The 13,722-nt window shown below is 54.8% G+C and overlaps 7 protein-coding genes and 1 non-coding gene across 8 annotated transcripts; 1 reads left to right on the forward strand and 7 right to left on the reverse strand.

The window, feature by feature from the left end:
• Window positions 1-479: 479 nt before the first annotated feature.
• B0H18DRAFT_t12 lies at window positions 480-583 on the reverse strand. Its single transcript has one exon. It is a non-coding gene; the product is annotated as a tRNA-Met (tRNA).
• A 99-nt stretch (window positions 584-682) lies between these two features.
• Window positions 683-3,368, forward strand: B0H18DRAFT_198884 (uncharacterized protein). Its single transcript, XM_048037068.1, has 11 exons — window positions 683-1,021; window positions 1,079-1,551; window positions 1,607-1,688; window positions 1,750-1,779; window positions 1,836-1,907; window positions 1,964-2,022; window positions 2,075-2,121; window positions 2,175-2,598; window positions 2,655-2,795; window positions 2,855-2,941; window positions 2,993-3,368. The coding sequence occupies exons 1-11, from the start codon at window positions 826-828 to the stop codon at window positions 3,164-3,166; spliced, it is 1,785 nt and encodes a 594-aa protein (XP_047900549.1). The 5' UTR covers window positions 683-825; the 3' UTR covers window positions 3,167-3,368.
• Window positions 3,369-3,477: 109 nt separating this feature from the next.
• On the reverse strand, window positions 3,478-3,996 carry B0H18DRAFT_867406 (uncharacterized protein; the record flags this gene model as incomplete). Its single annotated transcript, XM_048039859.1, has 3 exons — window positions 3,478-3,633; window positions 3,690-3,746; window positions 3,808-3,996. Coding segments are annotated over 3 exons (402 nt in total), but the record flags the coding sequence as incomplete, so codon positions are not given.
• Window positions 3,997-4,306: 310 nt separating this feature from the next.
• Window positions 4,307-6,417, reverse strand: B0H18DRAFT_970755 (uncharacterized protein). The gene is made up of 7 exons (XM_048043736.1): window positions 5,926-6,417; window positions 5,685-5,866; window positions 5,566-5,634; window positions 5,035-5,512; window positions 4,906-4,975; window positions 4,769-4,855; window positions 4,307-4,713 (listed from the first exon to the last, which is right to left on the reverse strand). Exons 1-7 carry the CDS (start codon window positions 6,274-6,276, stop codon window positions 4,622-4,624), a joined length of 1,329 nt encoding a protein of 442 aa, XP_047900551.1. The 5' UTR covers window positions 6,277-6,417; the 3' UTR covers window positions 4,307-4,621.
• Window positions 6,418-6,744: 327 nt separating this feature from the next.
• Window positions 6,745-8,637, reverse strand: B0H18DRAFT_970762 (uncharacterized protein; the record flags this gene model as incomplete). The annotated part of the gene is made up of 11 exons (XM_048043737.1): window positions 8,438-8,637; window positions 8,278-8,387; window positions 8,200-8,210; window positions 7,979-8,148; window positions 7,834-7,925; window positions 7,656-7,780; window positions 7,577-7,608; window positions 7,469-7,523; window positions 7,366-7,421; window positions 7,003-7,315; window positions 6,745-6,948 (listed from the first exon to the last, which is right to left on the reverse strand). Coding segments are annotated over exons 1-11 (1,049 nt in total), but the record flags the coding sequence as incomplete, so codon positions are not given.
• Window positions 8,638-8,813: 176 nt separating this feature from the next.
• On the reverse strand, window positions 8,814-11,696 carry B0H18DRAFT_970765 (CBS-domain-containing protein). The gene is made up of 6 exons (XM_048043738.1): window positions 11,331-11,696; window positions 10,871-11,146; window positions 10,686-10,820; window positions 10,087-10,624; window positions 9,942-10,036; window positions 8,814-9,885 (listed from the first exon to the last, which is right to left on the reverse strand). Exons 1-6 carry the CDS (start codon window positions 11,529-11,531, stop codon window positions 8,989-8,991), a joined length of 2,142 nt encoding a protein of 713 aa, XP_047900553.1. The 5' UTR covers window positions 11,532-11,696; the 3' UTR covers window positions 8,814-8,988.
• Window positions 11,614-12,329, reverse strand: B0H18DRAFT_198993 (uncharacterized protein). Its single transcript, XM_048037069.1, has 3 exons — window positions 12,011-12,329; window positions 11,841-11,955; window positions 11,614-11,783 (listed from the first exon to the last, which is right to left on the reverse strand). The coding sequence occupies exons 1-3, from the start codon at window positions 12,210-12,212 to the stop codon at window positions 11,750-11,752; spliced, it is 351 nt and encodes a 116-aa protein (XP_047900554.1). The 5' UTR covers window positions 12,213-12,329; the 3' UTR covers window positions 11,614-11,749.
• Window positions 12,330-12,336: 7 nt separating this feature from the next.
• Window positions 12,337-13,719, reverse strand: B0H18DRAFT_970775 (uncharacterized protein). The gene is made up of 8 exons (XM_048043739.1): window positions 13,626-13,719; window positions 13,459-13,561; window positions 13,357-13,399; window positions 13,286-13,298; window positions 13,176-13,223; window positions 13,068-13,122; window positions 12,847-13,005; window positions 12,337-12,790 (listed from the first exon to the last, which is right to left on the reverse strand). Exons 1-8 carry the CDS (start codon window positions 13,638-13,640, stop codon window positions 12,468-12,470), a joined length of 759 nt encoding a protein of 252 aa, XP_047900555.1. The 5' UTR covers window positions 13,641-13,719; the 3' UTR covers window positions 12,337-12,467.
• Window positions 13,720-13,722: the final 3 nt, after the last annotated feature.

The following is a 13,722-nucleotide window of genomic DNA, read 5'->3' on the forward strand; positions in this document are numbered from 1 at the left end:
ACGTATGGACCCCTGTGTTTATGGGGGGAAAAACACCCTACTGATCAATCTAAATACCGAGCACTGGGTACATGTGCCAGTGAATAAGCATCTGTCGACGCACAGACTTCCACCTCATCAACATGCCCAATTGGGAAAGCAACACATTGTAACTTGTGCTCCTGCCGCGCAGTCTCGCGCAGCGTGGTATTCAGGTAACTGCATATCGATGTAGCGTTCCGAACTTGATTAATGATTCCTTGGGATGATACGGGCCCTGTTTTGGTAGGTTGCCGTACGGCACGGGTGGCGAAGGCCCCAGTGCCTTCGAGCACCGTCGCGCTGGTAATCCAGCCACGCGCCGCGTCGTACAGCACCTGCTATCCGCTTCTTACCCCGCATCATCCCAAGAATTCCCGACTGCTACATCGATATGCAAACACCTCTGGAGAAAACGATTGCAGGAGACTCAGAACTGGTAAAATAAGCAAAAAATGAAATGCTCCCGATGAGGATCGAACTCATGACCTCAGGATTGTAGGTACGTGACCTTCATATCACGTTGATATGAGACCTGCGCTCTAACCAACTGAGCCACGGAAGCTTAATACATGCCGGGTTAATATTTATAAAAATATTGTTTTAGTTACTATACCACGTGACCCTTTGAGTGGACGCCGATCACTGGAGCGTGGACATGGTTGACCTCTTCGCGCCCGGACAGCAGCACTCAGACCTGTGGCTAAGCCTCTTTTCTGGGAAGACATATCCTGGTCCAGTCTCACTGCAGAGTCCTCCTTGTAGCATAGCGGCGCTTTGGCTCTACTGCGCTGTGACCTAGTCTTCATGAGCGTTCGCAAGCGTCCACCGCCTTCTGAACCTCTCCTACCATTGCGCGCCCCGAAACATCGTCGGCTCGCGGACAGACACGTCAACGAAAGCGAGAACTCTGTGGTTCGTATGGAAGGAGCGAGTGGATACATTCAGTCGGGCCTAGATCTCATGAAACGAGTCGAAATGGCCGTCCGGACATTTCTCCAAGGTGCGTTTTCCACCCATCTCACTCTCAAACGCCACCGACGCCTATAGTCCCGTTCAGAACATACTGTGGATGCGAGTACCCTGCCATCTGGCCCTCATTCGGAATCATCAGTAGCTCGGCCAGCTGCTTCGCTCCCACCACGCCGTCCATCACGCCCCGCCATTCCGTCGGAATTTAAGTCGGGGGCGCGGCCACAAAACACTTCATCATTTATCCAAGCTACCTCCTCCATACCGCGTAAAGTATCACAGCGTGCTCCTAAGGTGCCTCCTGCCGAGGTGCAAATCCCTCCCACTACTTCGTCCACGAATTGTGTTCAGCCCGCTATCCCTCCTCGATCGCGAAGGCAGTCGGAACCAAATGTCAGCGCCCGCGCAAAGGTGCTGGAGCCTCCAGCTCAACCTACCCAACGCGCATCTGCACGGCCACAAGCAGCACCAACCCCGCAAATACCGCCACATGCGGGACCCGCAAATCATGTCAACAGTCGCAAAAAGTACATCAGGCGCGATCATATCTTTGAGAAGAAAGTCAGACTACTTGGCACGTTACATACTGCCTATTGATATTGATGATACCCTGCAGCACAAGGCCAAAGTGAAGGAGACGAGAGAGAAGGACATGGAAGAAATGGCGAAGAAGATATTTGAGGTCAAACGACGAGACGGCAAGTCTCCTATCTCATGCGGTCTGTAAGACAGAAAGTCCCTGACATCAAGCTCGCACAGGCTTTACTGGGGATTATGCCTCTTACAAGAGTGAGAAGCACAATCACCTTGTGAAACAGGATGCTCGTGTTGACGCGCTTCCAAAGGTCTTCTGCACTACCAAGCGCGACTGGACAGACTCCAGAATCGGAACGAAGGGCCACTGGCCGCATTATCTGGTGAGTGTTAATACAGTCTATAGTACTGGAATGCCGAATGTCTAATCTGGCCGTAGCATCCGCTTCCTTGACTGATCTGCGTCCGACTTCACTTGAAGAGGATGCGATAACTGAGGTAAGTTTATGATTGACGTTTCCCGAGGACAAAGATTAACTAAGTCCACCAGGACTTCTTGCAACGCGCGCTTGACAAGGCTAACGCCTCACTTGCGAGGTGAGCATTACACTGCACAACGGTCTACGGAAAATTCATCGTACTCCCGATAGCCGCGTTCCAGTCAAGTTCGATGTGGAATCTCCGACGCACCAGCGTATCTGCGCTGAACAACGCGCCCTCAGTGACACGATCACCCGTTTTCTTCGTGGACAGTGGTTGCCGGCCTCATTACCCGCACCAGATGACGCATTGGTCGATGATTTGCTCTCCAGGCGCGGCGTGGTCTCGAAATGCGCAAGGGAGCAAGTCTCCGACAAGGATCTTGCCCGCTTGAGGCCCGGCCAATGGCTCAACGACGAGATCATCAACTTCTACGGACAGCTGATCATGACGCGTGCTGAAGCCAGCAAGGAGAACCCAGGAATGAACGCCCAGAGAAGATGTCTCAATGTTCACTACTTCAGCTCGTTCTTCTGGTCGAAACTGGAGAAGGACGGCTATGAGAAAGCGAGATTGGCAAAGTGGACAAAGAAGGTATGTCATTCTGCCTCGCGACTCTTGCTCCTGATCGTCACATGGCTGCTACGTAGTTCGACATCTTCTCGAAGGACATGGTCCTCGTCCCTGTCAATCACCGCAACGTACACTGGACTGCTGCCGCCATCAACTTCCGTCGGAAACGGATTGAGTCGTACGATAGTATGGGTATGCCCAGGGAGGAGGTCTTCAAGGTATGAACTATCCACTGCCTCCGTGACTGCTATTAAGATTCAACGGTCTCATCGTGCAGCTCCTGAGAGGGTATCTCGACGCTGAGCATCGGAACAAGAAGAAGAAGCCGTTCGACTTCACAGGCTGGAAAGACTATGTGCTAGATGTACGTCGATGTTCAGTAGGGAAGGATGGTTGCCTGACTTGAGCATCACAGGAGACCCCGCAGCAGGGCAATGGCTACGACTGCGGTGTCTTCACCTGCCAATTCCTCGAAAACCTCTCCAGGGGTAGAGAACGGTTCCTGTTCAGGCAACACGACGTGCCGTATCTGCGTCGACGCATGATATGGGAAATTGGCAACGCAAAACTACGCGAAGACGCACCGTAGTAGCACATCTTCCGGGCTCATATCTATTATCTCCTCGCATTCATCATATCCTAGTAGTGGTGGTTTCGGGATCAGTTTGTAGCAGGTAGTCTAACGATATCTTCAGCGGTGCGCTGGGGAAGTATTCGGTATCTGCCCTCCGTGCATATAGGAGTGATCTTAGTGTCGGCGTTCCTTGAGCCACACATATTAGCAAACTCGCTTGAGAGGCAACTACGACGACGTCTCATGCGAGTGCGAGAAATCCATGCGATTCAATGCAGTACAGAGAACTTGCGAGCGACAGCAGTTGGACAAGTACAGGAGACAGGTCATCGCCGAAACCACCATACGATGATGAAGAACCAGAAGACAATGATGAGGAAGATGATATACCATAGCCACCGGCACCCTTGTCGTGCCGCCATGTTGTTCATCCGCCGGAACGTCCCAGCAAGAATACCAGACGTCTCCGAGAACGCATCGTTCTGCATCCCCGGATATTTCAGTTCCCAGCAGCATAGATGCAGTCGTACGCACGCACCATCTGACTGAGCTGAACAGTCGACTCTCTGACCTCGTTCCCTATGCCTATGGTGATCTTAGGGAGAGCGTAGCGATGAGCACGCTACAGCCGACTAGCAACAGTGCGACTCACTCACATCCTTCAGCAGTTTTACTTTTGCCTGCAGGCCCTCCAGATGCTCGTCATTCTGACCTTCCAAATCATCCGCGAAACGCTGGCCATTAAGCTGCGGATTGAACGGCGACGACCGCCCTGAGGATGGCGGGGTGCTGTACTCGGGAAGCAGTGCAGAACGGTTGTGTAGGGATGCCGTGGCTCTGTATCTATTCGTTCACTGTGTCGATATATGACCACACTTTGCCTGTGGGCATACGTACCTTTGTGACATTATGAAGTGAGCAGTCCTGCTGTCCTCATGAGGTCCTTGCGTGTGCACTGTGAGTGTCTCAGCCACCGTGTCATGGGCGGAAGTTTCAATAAGCGCATGCCACGTTTACAGCATCTCGATCCACGGAATCTCAAGATCCTAAACATACCAAACAACCAGCACTCGCTCGCCCAAATGATGCACGAAATCGCTTCTGTAACCTCGGCTATCCGGAGCTAGTAGTACAGGAGCGTACCAGCGTGTACCACCTCCGAGACAAGTGTAACAGGTATATACCACGAAGGAGAAGAACGGCCAAGAGGAAGTATACGACGAGGTGTAAGGTAAGGAACGCCTCAGTGACTGAAGACCAGCAACAACATATCAAGGCGTAAGGCGCTGGTGATACCCTCAAGAAGCGGTACACCAGAATGTATGTAGAGGAATGGCTGGATGTTGCTGTACTAAGTAATGCAAGTGAGATGCTGGTAAGTACGAAAACGATGTCCGCGAAGCGTACTCGCAATATGGTGAAATGGTACATGACATCGATACAAGTCCTTGGGTTTAGGCGAGACTGCCCTTATTCGATACTCATCCGGTTTGGATGATCTCTCATAGGCCCTCGGTACAAGTCTTGTGATTTGCCGCGCCGTGCCATCTGCTTCTTTGCCACTGAAGTACACATACGTAAGAGACAACCCTCCAACGAAAGACAGCACCGACGTACTTTGGTTGGCTAATCCTCGCCCGAAGTTGTTCATGACAATGCACGCGAAAACGAATGTTGTAAGCAGTAGGACGATGGCGAGGACAGCTAGGAGACGGTCAGAAGAAGCAAAAGCGTTAGCCCCGGGAGATACTCACAGAACGTTGTCAGCGTCTGCCAGACGTCGATAAATGTGCTTGTCTCGCGCAGTCTCACAACCTTGATCAACTAGAACGAGAGCGATTGTCAGTGACAACCATGAGCGCGAAGACGTACTGATAGCAAACCTTGTACATGAAGTAAACCAGTGCGCCAACGCAGCCAGTTATGAAGGTATACATCATCCACTTGCTCTCGCGACGGGCAGAAACGTGGCCATTGATGAGGACAAGAATGGATAGAGGGAAAGCAAGGCAAGTGAGGTAGTATTCCGCGTTGTGCTTGTTCAGGACGAGCCAGATGAACTGGACCGAGAAGCCCACCCAGAAGAACAAGTCGAACTTCACCAGACACAGGAAAATCTGGTAGTAAGTGTACATCGACTTGATCCGGCGGTCCGCACCAAGGAATTTGTATACTTTCCAACCAAATTCCGTGTAGATCTTCCATGCTAGGCCAACATAGGCGAGTTCGGCAACAGCGATGACGACGGGCACGATGGAGGCAAGAGTGTGAATGGAAATCCCAGATGTTTCTTGAACGAGAATGCTTCCGACTTCCCCAATCTGGATAATAGCGTATACGAGAAATAGGGCATTGAAGATCCTGAAAACAGTGGTGAGACAACAAGCCATATCTCGGAGGAATGCAGGATTCACGTCAGGGCAATGAACTGCAGTGTGTTCCGGTCGTTAACGGCGTCCAAGGCCATGGCAAATTGGAAGACGCTGGAATCGTAATGAGGCTACGGAACCGCGCGTAAAAGTATGCAACGTACTGTGCCATGGCAAAGATGCTCAAATATACTGGCATCTTGTCTGACTGCTGATCGTCGGTGCTACCGATCGGTGTCGAAGCGCGGAGGCGCAGGAAGAGCTCTGCCTCCATTGCAAGGTCTACTGACGTTTCCAGAAGAACGGTTATGAGATATAGGCGGCATGCGATAGAATCGGGGATGAGCTGCACGACGCAGATGTGTCAAGACGCGTCCTGGTCGAGAGACAAAGTCATTCGCGTACCATTGCCCGCGCCACTTGCCACCAGCTGACGGACTCCTCCTGCTTGACTGGCTCGATCTTAGCAGCGGCTGGCGGATACTCCCAGTCTAGCCGCTCCGTTCTGTGGCCTTCGAGGGTCTTGACATCCTTGAAGGAGTCGTCGCTGTAGTTGGAGACCTGGTGGGAGAGGGCGTAGAGCGGGGGTTCACGGTCGGCGCGCCCACCAGCTAAGGGGACGGGCTCGGCAGCATAGGAGACGGCGTATTGGTCGATGAGGTCGTCGAACGGGGCCTTGTCGTCGCCGGGGAGTCGTGACCGTGAGGCTGGGTCGGCGGGGAGAGCGGGGGGGTAAGGAATGGGGTGGGAGGACATGGTGAAAAGAGCGATTCAAGCAGAAGAGCTCGACGTGGTCGTCCTGCGAACGAAGCGAGCCAAAGGGAGCGTCGAGGGAGACTCGGACTGCGAAGCTACCGGAGAGAGCAAGGGACCATCCAAGTCTTGATACAGCTCCCACCGCCCGCCGCTTCGCGACTGCGCCGCCACTCCTGTTTGCCCCCGTTTGCCCGGTGGCTGCCGCCCATACCCGCCCCGGTCGCCCCCAAGTCGCCCCTCCGTTCGCACTCTCGGCCTCTCGAGACCGTCGCCCAGTCTGCTGGGCATCCGTTCCTGATCTGTTCCAGCACTGCCCTCGCGGCCTCGACGCCCGACGGAGGACCAGTCCACTCGTCCGAGCTGTCGCCGCCGTCTCGAGTGCTACTAGTACTTCTCCGTTGCAGACCATATGTCGTAAGTGCTACAGAGTAACGGCGAACCGCGACGCCAACAATAGCCATCACACCGTGATTGGAGAGCATTCCTGGTCAGGCTATTTATAGACCATCAATGTGTACATAGTATGCTGCATGTGCATATCGAGAGCAAGTTATACAACAACAGTCGACGCTACAACTCCGTACAAGATAGGTAGAATGCGGGGAAACAAACCCGTGCGCGATTAGTCACTGTCAGTGTCCGTGGACGACCCAGTCTCGTCGCCTTCCACATCTGACACACACTGTCAGCCGCAGTCCGCACGCGACCAAAATAAACCAGCCTTACCGACGAGGTAGTCAGGTTCAGGGATGCGGATGACGGGCGGAGGCGGCAGGCGTGGTGGGCTGGGCTTTCTCTGTGGAGGCGGTATAGGCTTGCCTTTCTTGCCATTCATTCGCTGCGCAGTCTTAGACGACAACGTGGGGCTCTGCAACGATGGCGCTGACGCGAGTGTCGATATGGAGGGCGCAGGCGATGGGACGCGCGAGGGGCCCTCCGGAGAGGAGGACAGTTCTCGCTGGACAGACGACAAGATTGACGAATCGCGTAGCTTGGACGGGACCCTTGAATGAGATCCCGTAGCAGGGACCGACAGCGTCTTAACCAACAATTCAGCACCGTGGTCATGACGTCCACAAGCAGTCTTACATTGCTGGGTGATCCAGGACCTTCGGCATCGCCTTTGACTCTTGCCATCGGGGACGCTGCCGAGGTATAAGCTAAACGAAATCAGACAATGGAGCAATGTTACCTGAAGTCTTTGCCTTCTTCTGGTTCTTCTTCGGCGACACATTGGGCGAACCAGGCTGCGCGAATAATCAGCACCCGCGTCGATCACACATCGCGAAGAGTAACATGCCCTCTTACGATGTAAGTTGAATTCGGCGTCATCTACGACCCATGAGCAGACCGGCAGATATTGGCGATCATCCACTCACCTGCGCGTTTAGCCTTCGACTTTCCCTTGTTCTTTCCAGCGGGTGGCGGCTTGCCTTCATCAGACAGCATGCCGTCTTCGGTCCCCATGAACGGTGACGCAGATCTACCAGCGTCCGAACCAATCCTGAAGTACATGCCAGTTTAGTAACCCGGTAATGTTCAAAGCGGGTCACATACTTGGCTTTGTGAGAAGCGTTGCGCGCAGCTCCTCTGCGTGTGCTCAGCCCCATACAATCAGCGAGATGGGCCGCATAGCGGTTCGAGGCCACCTGTAATCCACGAATAGGTTAGCTAGGCAGGCGTCATGGCTGAGGCTGCTCACCTGCCGGTCACAGTTCACGCATTCCATGATGACGTTCCCGTTCGTCTTCCCGTTCGTGGGTGTGCTGGTGCCAGTGCCGGCAGGACTGTTTGTACGCACGTCCTCGGAGGGTGTAGCCACTTTGGACGGAGACGCCTGTGTAGTACTCCCAGATGCTCCGGGTACGTGGACTAGGAAAACGATTATGATGGGATCGACTGCAACACATCAAATGAGCATACCTTGACCGCAGCTGAGTATTCATACAAGTTCGAGGGTCTCAGTTTTCCAGCAACTCAGCATAACTGGGTTACGCTTACTATGTGTGGCATATATCGCAGACCTTCCTGGACCGCGCTATAGCCTGATGAGACTCCAGCACGACGTCCATCAGCGCGTCATCGACCATGGCCGAGAATATCCGGTCCGCCTGACGCAGTTCAGCCTTAAAACCCGTTCATAATATAAGTAGGAACGCACAATGTCAGACAAAGCCTCATCTCGCTCCTTCTTCCCCATCGAAAGCGGAAGGCAACGGAGTCGTCGCTTTCATGTACAAAGCACACTGGCCCGGCGAATCGTCAGACCAAAAAAGCAAGCCTTCGTGAGCAGGTGGCGACCTGTGAGCCAGAGCAACCTGGTGAGTTCGCCGCAAGACTGAACTGGACGCTCAGCCACAGTGGCGGCCAGCTCCCTCGTGTGTTTGCCCACTCGCCCGACGCCGCTCGACGCGCTACACGTGCTCGATCGCATTCGCGTCTTCCCGCGGCGCGTCTGCCGCGAACCTCGCGCCACCCTGCTGGTGCCCTTTACCTCACCGGAAGACAACATTTGGATAAGATCGCGCAGGCACAGATAGTAAGCAAGAAATACATTCCCCGAGGAAGCATAGATCTAGAAATTACTGTCCGAGGGTATTGACAAAAGCAGATTCATAACGTGGCGTAGCAGTTGGACGTATGGATACGATTATTACGGACAGAACGAGACCGGATTTGCCTATCCCTACCCTACCCATCACCACAGGTTCTTTACCGGGCGCTCAGACGGGAGATCGTGAACACGCTCATGATCACAACCGCCAGCGCACCGATGCTAGCGGGCAACAGCAGATCCTTCGGGATGCCCATAATATTCTGCTCCTCCTGGACGTGCACCGGACGCGGCGGCGTGATGTTCGTGTTCTCCGGAATGACGGTTTCCGTCTTCTCTACCTCCTCTAGCTCTTCTTTGGCCGCCTCCGCGACGACTGCCGCCTGCGCCGCGCTCTTCTCAGCCGTGGCCTCAGCCCATCCCTTTCCGCCCTGCACAAACAGCACGACACGGTCCACGTCCGCCTTGCGCGCGTTCTTCACGGCGTCCGCGACGTCCGAGTCCGAGGTGATCAGGACGATGTCTCCATCCGCGTCGGTATACGACAGGAGGAAGTCCGACGGGTCCGGCGGCAGTTCAGACGGGTCGGAGGTCTTGTAGCTCGTGAAGAACGGATCCGTTGCCAGCTTGCCGCCGACGATGTCGCGCAGATTCTCGAAGTTGTCGTGGCGTGCCTGGAAGCGGTGCGTGCGGCCACTCGGCGTGCGGAACTTGAATACGTACGTGCCATCGTCGACAGCGGCGGGCGGCGAAAGCGGGCCTTGGATAGAAGGGAAGGCTTCACCGATCCTGCTCGCGTAGCCGCCCACTTGGGATGCCGACTCGTCGTCCATGTTCGACGCAGTGTCGCTGAAGCGTGCGTCAGATCGAGGGGAGCCGACGAGCTGCGACATGCTCCGAGATAAATGGCGAGAGTGCATCTCCGAAGGGAACGTCGAGCCGGAGATGACGGACTCTGTGTCGCCCTCTCCTAGAGACTCGAAGAAGCGGCCCCACATAGGCCCGCCCTCTGCCTCGTTCTCCCCACTTGTACCTTCCGGAGCGATAGAATTCATCTACAGTCAGAACTCGTCAGGGAAGATAGTTACAGATTATTGCTGCCCATACTGACCTGCTCGAGGGTTGCGTAGGTCAACTTCAGCACATCCACGATAGCGACCAGGCGCCCATCAGCCTCAACAACAGGCAGATTGAGGTAGTGACCAGCTGAACGGAAATCAGCGAACGATTTCCTCGTCAGAGAGGACAGGACTTACTGTGCATCTTCTTCAACGCATCATGGCAAGTCATAGTGGGCGGCGCCGTATCAGGATGAGGCGTCATGACCCTCACAACGCTACACCGGGTTGCATCCAAGCCCGCCGCGATGACTCGGAGTACAACATCCTTGCTCGTGAAAATCCCCGCAATCTTCGGCTCAGGTGCAGGCATACCGGGAGCGTGGGACACGTTCTCCATCACGCACACCGCCGTCGTGCGACGCTCCTTCATCAGCTTAGACACCTCACGCACGGTAGCCTTGGGCCCGACAGTAGCGGGTTGCGTGCGCGAGTCCATAACCGTGGTAAGGTCCGGCAGCGCAGTCTTCTCACGGAGAGCCTCGACGTAGGAGAGCATTGCCGCGGCCTGCGGGTTCGTCCCCATGTTCCCGCCCAGCTCGGACTGCACACCCGCAAGAGCGGAATACAGCTTCTCTGACGCAGAAGAGCTCCGCTCGACCTTGTCAAGGGCTTCATGGAAAACCCTGGTGATGTCGAGCAGACCGACGACGTTTCCATCTTCATTACACACGGGCTGGTGGGAAGCGGATGCTATTGAGTGTACACGAACGCGCAATGCTGATTATGGCACGCACCAGATGCCTGAAGTGTCTCTGGACCATTAGCTGCAGCGCCTCCGTGGCACTCGTCGTATCCCGCGTCACCATCGGGTTGCGTGTCATGATTGCACTAACATGTGTAGTGTGCGGGTCCAGACCCTCCGCAGTGACCTAGAGGGGAGATCTAGTACGTGGAATCATCGAGTGCATTCTGCACGCACCCTGTATGCCAGGTCTTTGGCAGTGAAAATGCCACTGAGACCCTCATCATCATCGACCACAAGCACACAGTCTGTCCTCTTTGCCGCACAGAGCTGACTCGCCTCCGAGACCGTGATGCTCTCTGGTACTGTCAGAGCAGGGCTAGGCTTGAGAGCAGCGACTGTGCCCTTTTGCACATTCGGCTTGTGACCGCGTCTGCGGCTTCCAGGCGCGAGCTGTGTTGTGGAGATAGTCCGTTTACGGGAGAGCTCAGATTCTATCTTCTTGCGGATAGCCTGTAAAAATGTGGATGTCAATGGACTGTTGCATGCCGTAGACTAAGCAGGGTATCGGCGAGGCCGCAAGGGCACATCTTCCTTCCATCAATGCATGAAAGGACGCCGCAGGACGTGTGCTGAATACACGTGTCATACGCTGTCTCCTGGGAGAGATGAAAGCTAGTGGAGGAAATATGCTCACCTCATCCCGCTTGGACTGCTTCTTACGCGTCTCCGCCATGGAACTCGAGACGGACGACATGGACGACTGGTGACGATGAAGACCTCCGGGGAGAGGCGAGGTGGCACGTTCGGGGAAAGGAACAGGAGAAATTGCGCGTTGCTGAGCGCCTGCGCTGCGATGGTTGGAAGGAGAGAGCGAGGGCACTGGGATGCGTGACATGGACTTGCAGAAGCGTCCCTGCGCGCAGTGTGAAGAACACGACCTGCTTGCTCGTCTCGTTCCGAACCCGGCTGCCCGCGACACACGCGCCGTGCTGTTGCTCCTGTTTGTCTCGGTGGCACAACTTCCGTTTCCGCATCTAACATGAGCATTCGGGAGCTACTCTACTCGTACAGAACAGATGGACGGTATCATGATATACGATAATAAGAGAATCCTCATCGCAACGTCACTGTGTCGTGAAGGTTCGTGCTATTCTGCGCAGTCAGCGTTTCTGCCGACCAGCGATCGACCTCGACTCTTACCTGCACTACAATCTCCGCTGGACTATCATGCTTGAGCTTCCTGGAAGTCCTTCGGCCACTTTGGGTGTTCGTGTACCAGTAGTACCCTCCACCCAGTAGCAGGATGAGTACGAAGTGAGCTACGCATAAACGTCAATCATGGAACACGAGCGATGGCACCAACAGTATACTCACCTGCTACAAAGCCCACTAGGCTGCCGAATAGATCCGTCCCAAACGATATGAATGCCTGAGCGAGTTGCAACGCGCCGCTCAGGAGTTCCTTGCCCAATGCTAGGACAGCCTGCAAGACGCCGAAGACGGAGTTGAGCAGAGAAGTGACAATCCCTACGAGGGATTGTACGAGGGTGGATACTGCGGCTGAGATGGAGGCCATGGTAGTTGAGAGCAAGAAAGGGCGTGCCCACTCAAGGCTGCGATGGAGCCGCTATAACACGTCGAGACTTGACTCCATGGGAGGAGACGCGTGACGTCATGAACGGGAAGATCACGCGGGCGCGTTGTACAGCAAATATTTCATTGCACTCGTTAGGCGCACATTCAAGACTAGCGAACAGTTCTAGAGATATCATCCGCAGGGCACATACACGCCACCCACCGTGCACCGCAGCAACATCGCAACCATGCCACCTCACTGCCTCCTTGCACCAGCAGCACCACCCTGCGGCGCAATCACGCTGCCCGCCCAGCGCGATACCACGAGCTGGACCTTGTCGTACACTTGCGCGAGCACCGGCGACGCCCCAGGCGCACGGATGTGATATTCGATCCTGGCATGCAATTGCGCAACAGCGGCCTGGGTGAACTTCGACTGGTACCAGCGAGCCCGGAGGAAGTGGGCGTAAAATACGGGGGACAAGAGCGAGTTCTGGAAGGTGATGGCACCTAGGAAGACGCGCAGCATGATGAGGAGTTCCGCGTACGCAACGGCGTTCATTGCAGTGTCGTAATTGGCTGGATGAGCAGCCAGACTCAGTCAGACCTCACAGATATCAAGTCATGTCACGCACTTTTGACCCATGTCTGCAGCTTCTTCTGCATAGGATGAGGTGTAGGAGGGCCGCCGGCGGTCGCCGGAGGACCCTGAGGGAGGAGTTGGGGCATCAAGGTCGTACGCGAGAACGTTAAAGCATGGAAGAGCGAGAAGATAGCGTATGGTACAAGGGCAACTGCCAAAAGAGCCGCCGGGCATGAGGCAGGAACCGCGCGATACACAGGCGAGAGTACGCACGAGAGATTGGCTTCGAGGTCCACCAGAACAGAGCGAGCAATAGATATTGTACATTCTGTAGACAAAATGTGAGCAGCGATTCCGGCAAAAGGTCATCAGGATGCACACCTCGTCAGCCATTGCTCGCGATACCCATGCAAGATTCGGTTGTGGAGCCTGGCGGTCGACGTGTCAGTGTTCTCTTTAGCTATAATCCTCATTGAAAGAATTCGGCGCACCCCTAGCGACTTTCTGTTGACCAAAGAAGTTGAATGATCTGCCACTGCGCGGAACAAACGAGGAGACTCACTGGCAAACGATCGCATAGCTGGCAAGCGCACCAGTGAAGGCCGCTACAGAACACAGAGCCAGCGTTCGTCAACTCGCGCTTGCCAATGAATGGACCACGTACTCTTGTACCACCACGAAGAAGGACCTCTGAACAGAACCGTAGCTAGTAAATAGCGCAAGGCCGATACCAAGAGGATGAAGTGGCCCGCGGCCCACATATAATGCTGCGCCACCCGAGACCTCCGTTCAGTGTCACTCCACGACATATCTAGAATCCTACACACGGACCTGCGTGGTAGCCATGGCTGTTGGAGGCGTTGGACAACGAAAGCGATGAGGGGGAAGACGTGGACGATCTCAAGCTCAACTTTAGTCGGATGAGGTG

Source organism: Fomitopsis serialis (genome assembly GCF_022376445.1).
Source record: "Fomitopsis serialis strain Sig1Antser10 chromosome Unknown B0H18scaffold_2, whole genome shotgun sequence".
NCBI lineage: Eukaryota > Fungi > Basidiomycota > Agaricomycetes > Polyporales > Fomitopsidaceae > Fomitopsis > Fomitopsis serialis.

Excerpts from the sequence above, each read along its gene's own strand:
- B0H18DRAFT_198884 (XM_048037068.1), top strand. The coding sequence starts at position 826 with ATGAGCGTTCGCAAGCGTCCACCGCCTTCTGAACCTCTCCTACCATTG. Across the intron at positions 1,780-1,835 it reads GGATTATGCCTCTTACAAGA|GTCTTCTGCACTACCAAGCG; the intron begins GTGAGAAGCACA and ends GCGCTTCCAAAG. Across the intron at positions 2,942-2,992 it reads GGAAAGACTATGTGCTAGAT|GAGACCCCGCAGCAGGGCAA; the intron begins GTACGTCGATGT and ends TGAGCATCACAG.
- B0H18DRAFT_970755 (XM_048043736.1), bottom strand. The coding sequence starts at position 6,276 with ATGTCCTCCCACCCCATTCCTTACCCCCCCGCTCTCCCCGCCGACCCA. Across the intron at positions 4,976-5,034 it reads TGGTTTACTTCATGTACAAG|TTGATCAAGGTTGTGAGACT; the intron begins GTTTGCTATCAG and ends CTCTCGTTCTAG. Across the intron at positions 4,714-4,768 it reads GCGAGGATTAGCCAACCAAA|TGGCAAAGAAGCAGATGGCA; the intron begins GTACGTCGGTGC and ends TGTGTACTTCAG.
- B0H18DRAFT_970765 (XM_048043738.1), bottom strand. The coding sequence starts at position 11,531 with ATGTCACGCATCCCAGTGCCCTCGCTCTCTCCTTCCAACCATCGCAGC. Across the intron at positions 10,821-10,870 it reads CCAAAGACCTGGCATACAGG|GTCACTGCGGAGGGTCTGGA; the intron begins GTGCGTGCAGAA and ends TCTCCCCTCTAG. Across the intron at positions 10,037-10,086 it reads TGCGTTGAAGAAGATGCACA|CTGGTCACTACCTCAATCTG; the intron begins GTAAGTCCTGTC and ends ATTTCCGTTCAG.
- B0H18DRAFT_198993 (XM_048037069.1), bottom strand. The coding sequence starts at position 12,212 with ATGGCCTCCATCTCAGCCGCAGTATCCACCCTCGTACAATCCCTCGTA. Across the intron at positions 11,956-12,010 it reads CCTAGTGGGCTTTGTAGCAG|CTCACTTCGTACTCATCCTG; the intron begins GTGAGTATACTG and ends GTTTATGCGTAG. Across the intron at positions 11,784-11,840 it reads AGTCCAGCGGAGATTGTAGT|CACGAACCTTCACGACACAG; the intron begins GCAGGTAAGAGT and ends TGCGCAGAATAG.
- B0H18DRAFT_970775 (XM_048043739.1), bottom strand. Across the intron at positions 13,400-13,458 it reads TTCTTCGTGGTGGTACAAGA|CGGCCTTCACTGGTGCGCTT; the intron begins GTACGTGGTCCA and ends TGTGTTCTGTAG. Across the intron at positions 12,791-12,846 it reads GCTGCAGACATGGGTCAAAA|CCAATTACGACACTGCAATG; the intron begins GTGCGTGACATG and ends CTGCTCATCCAG.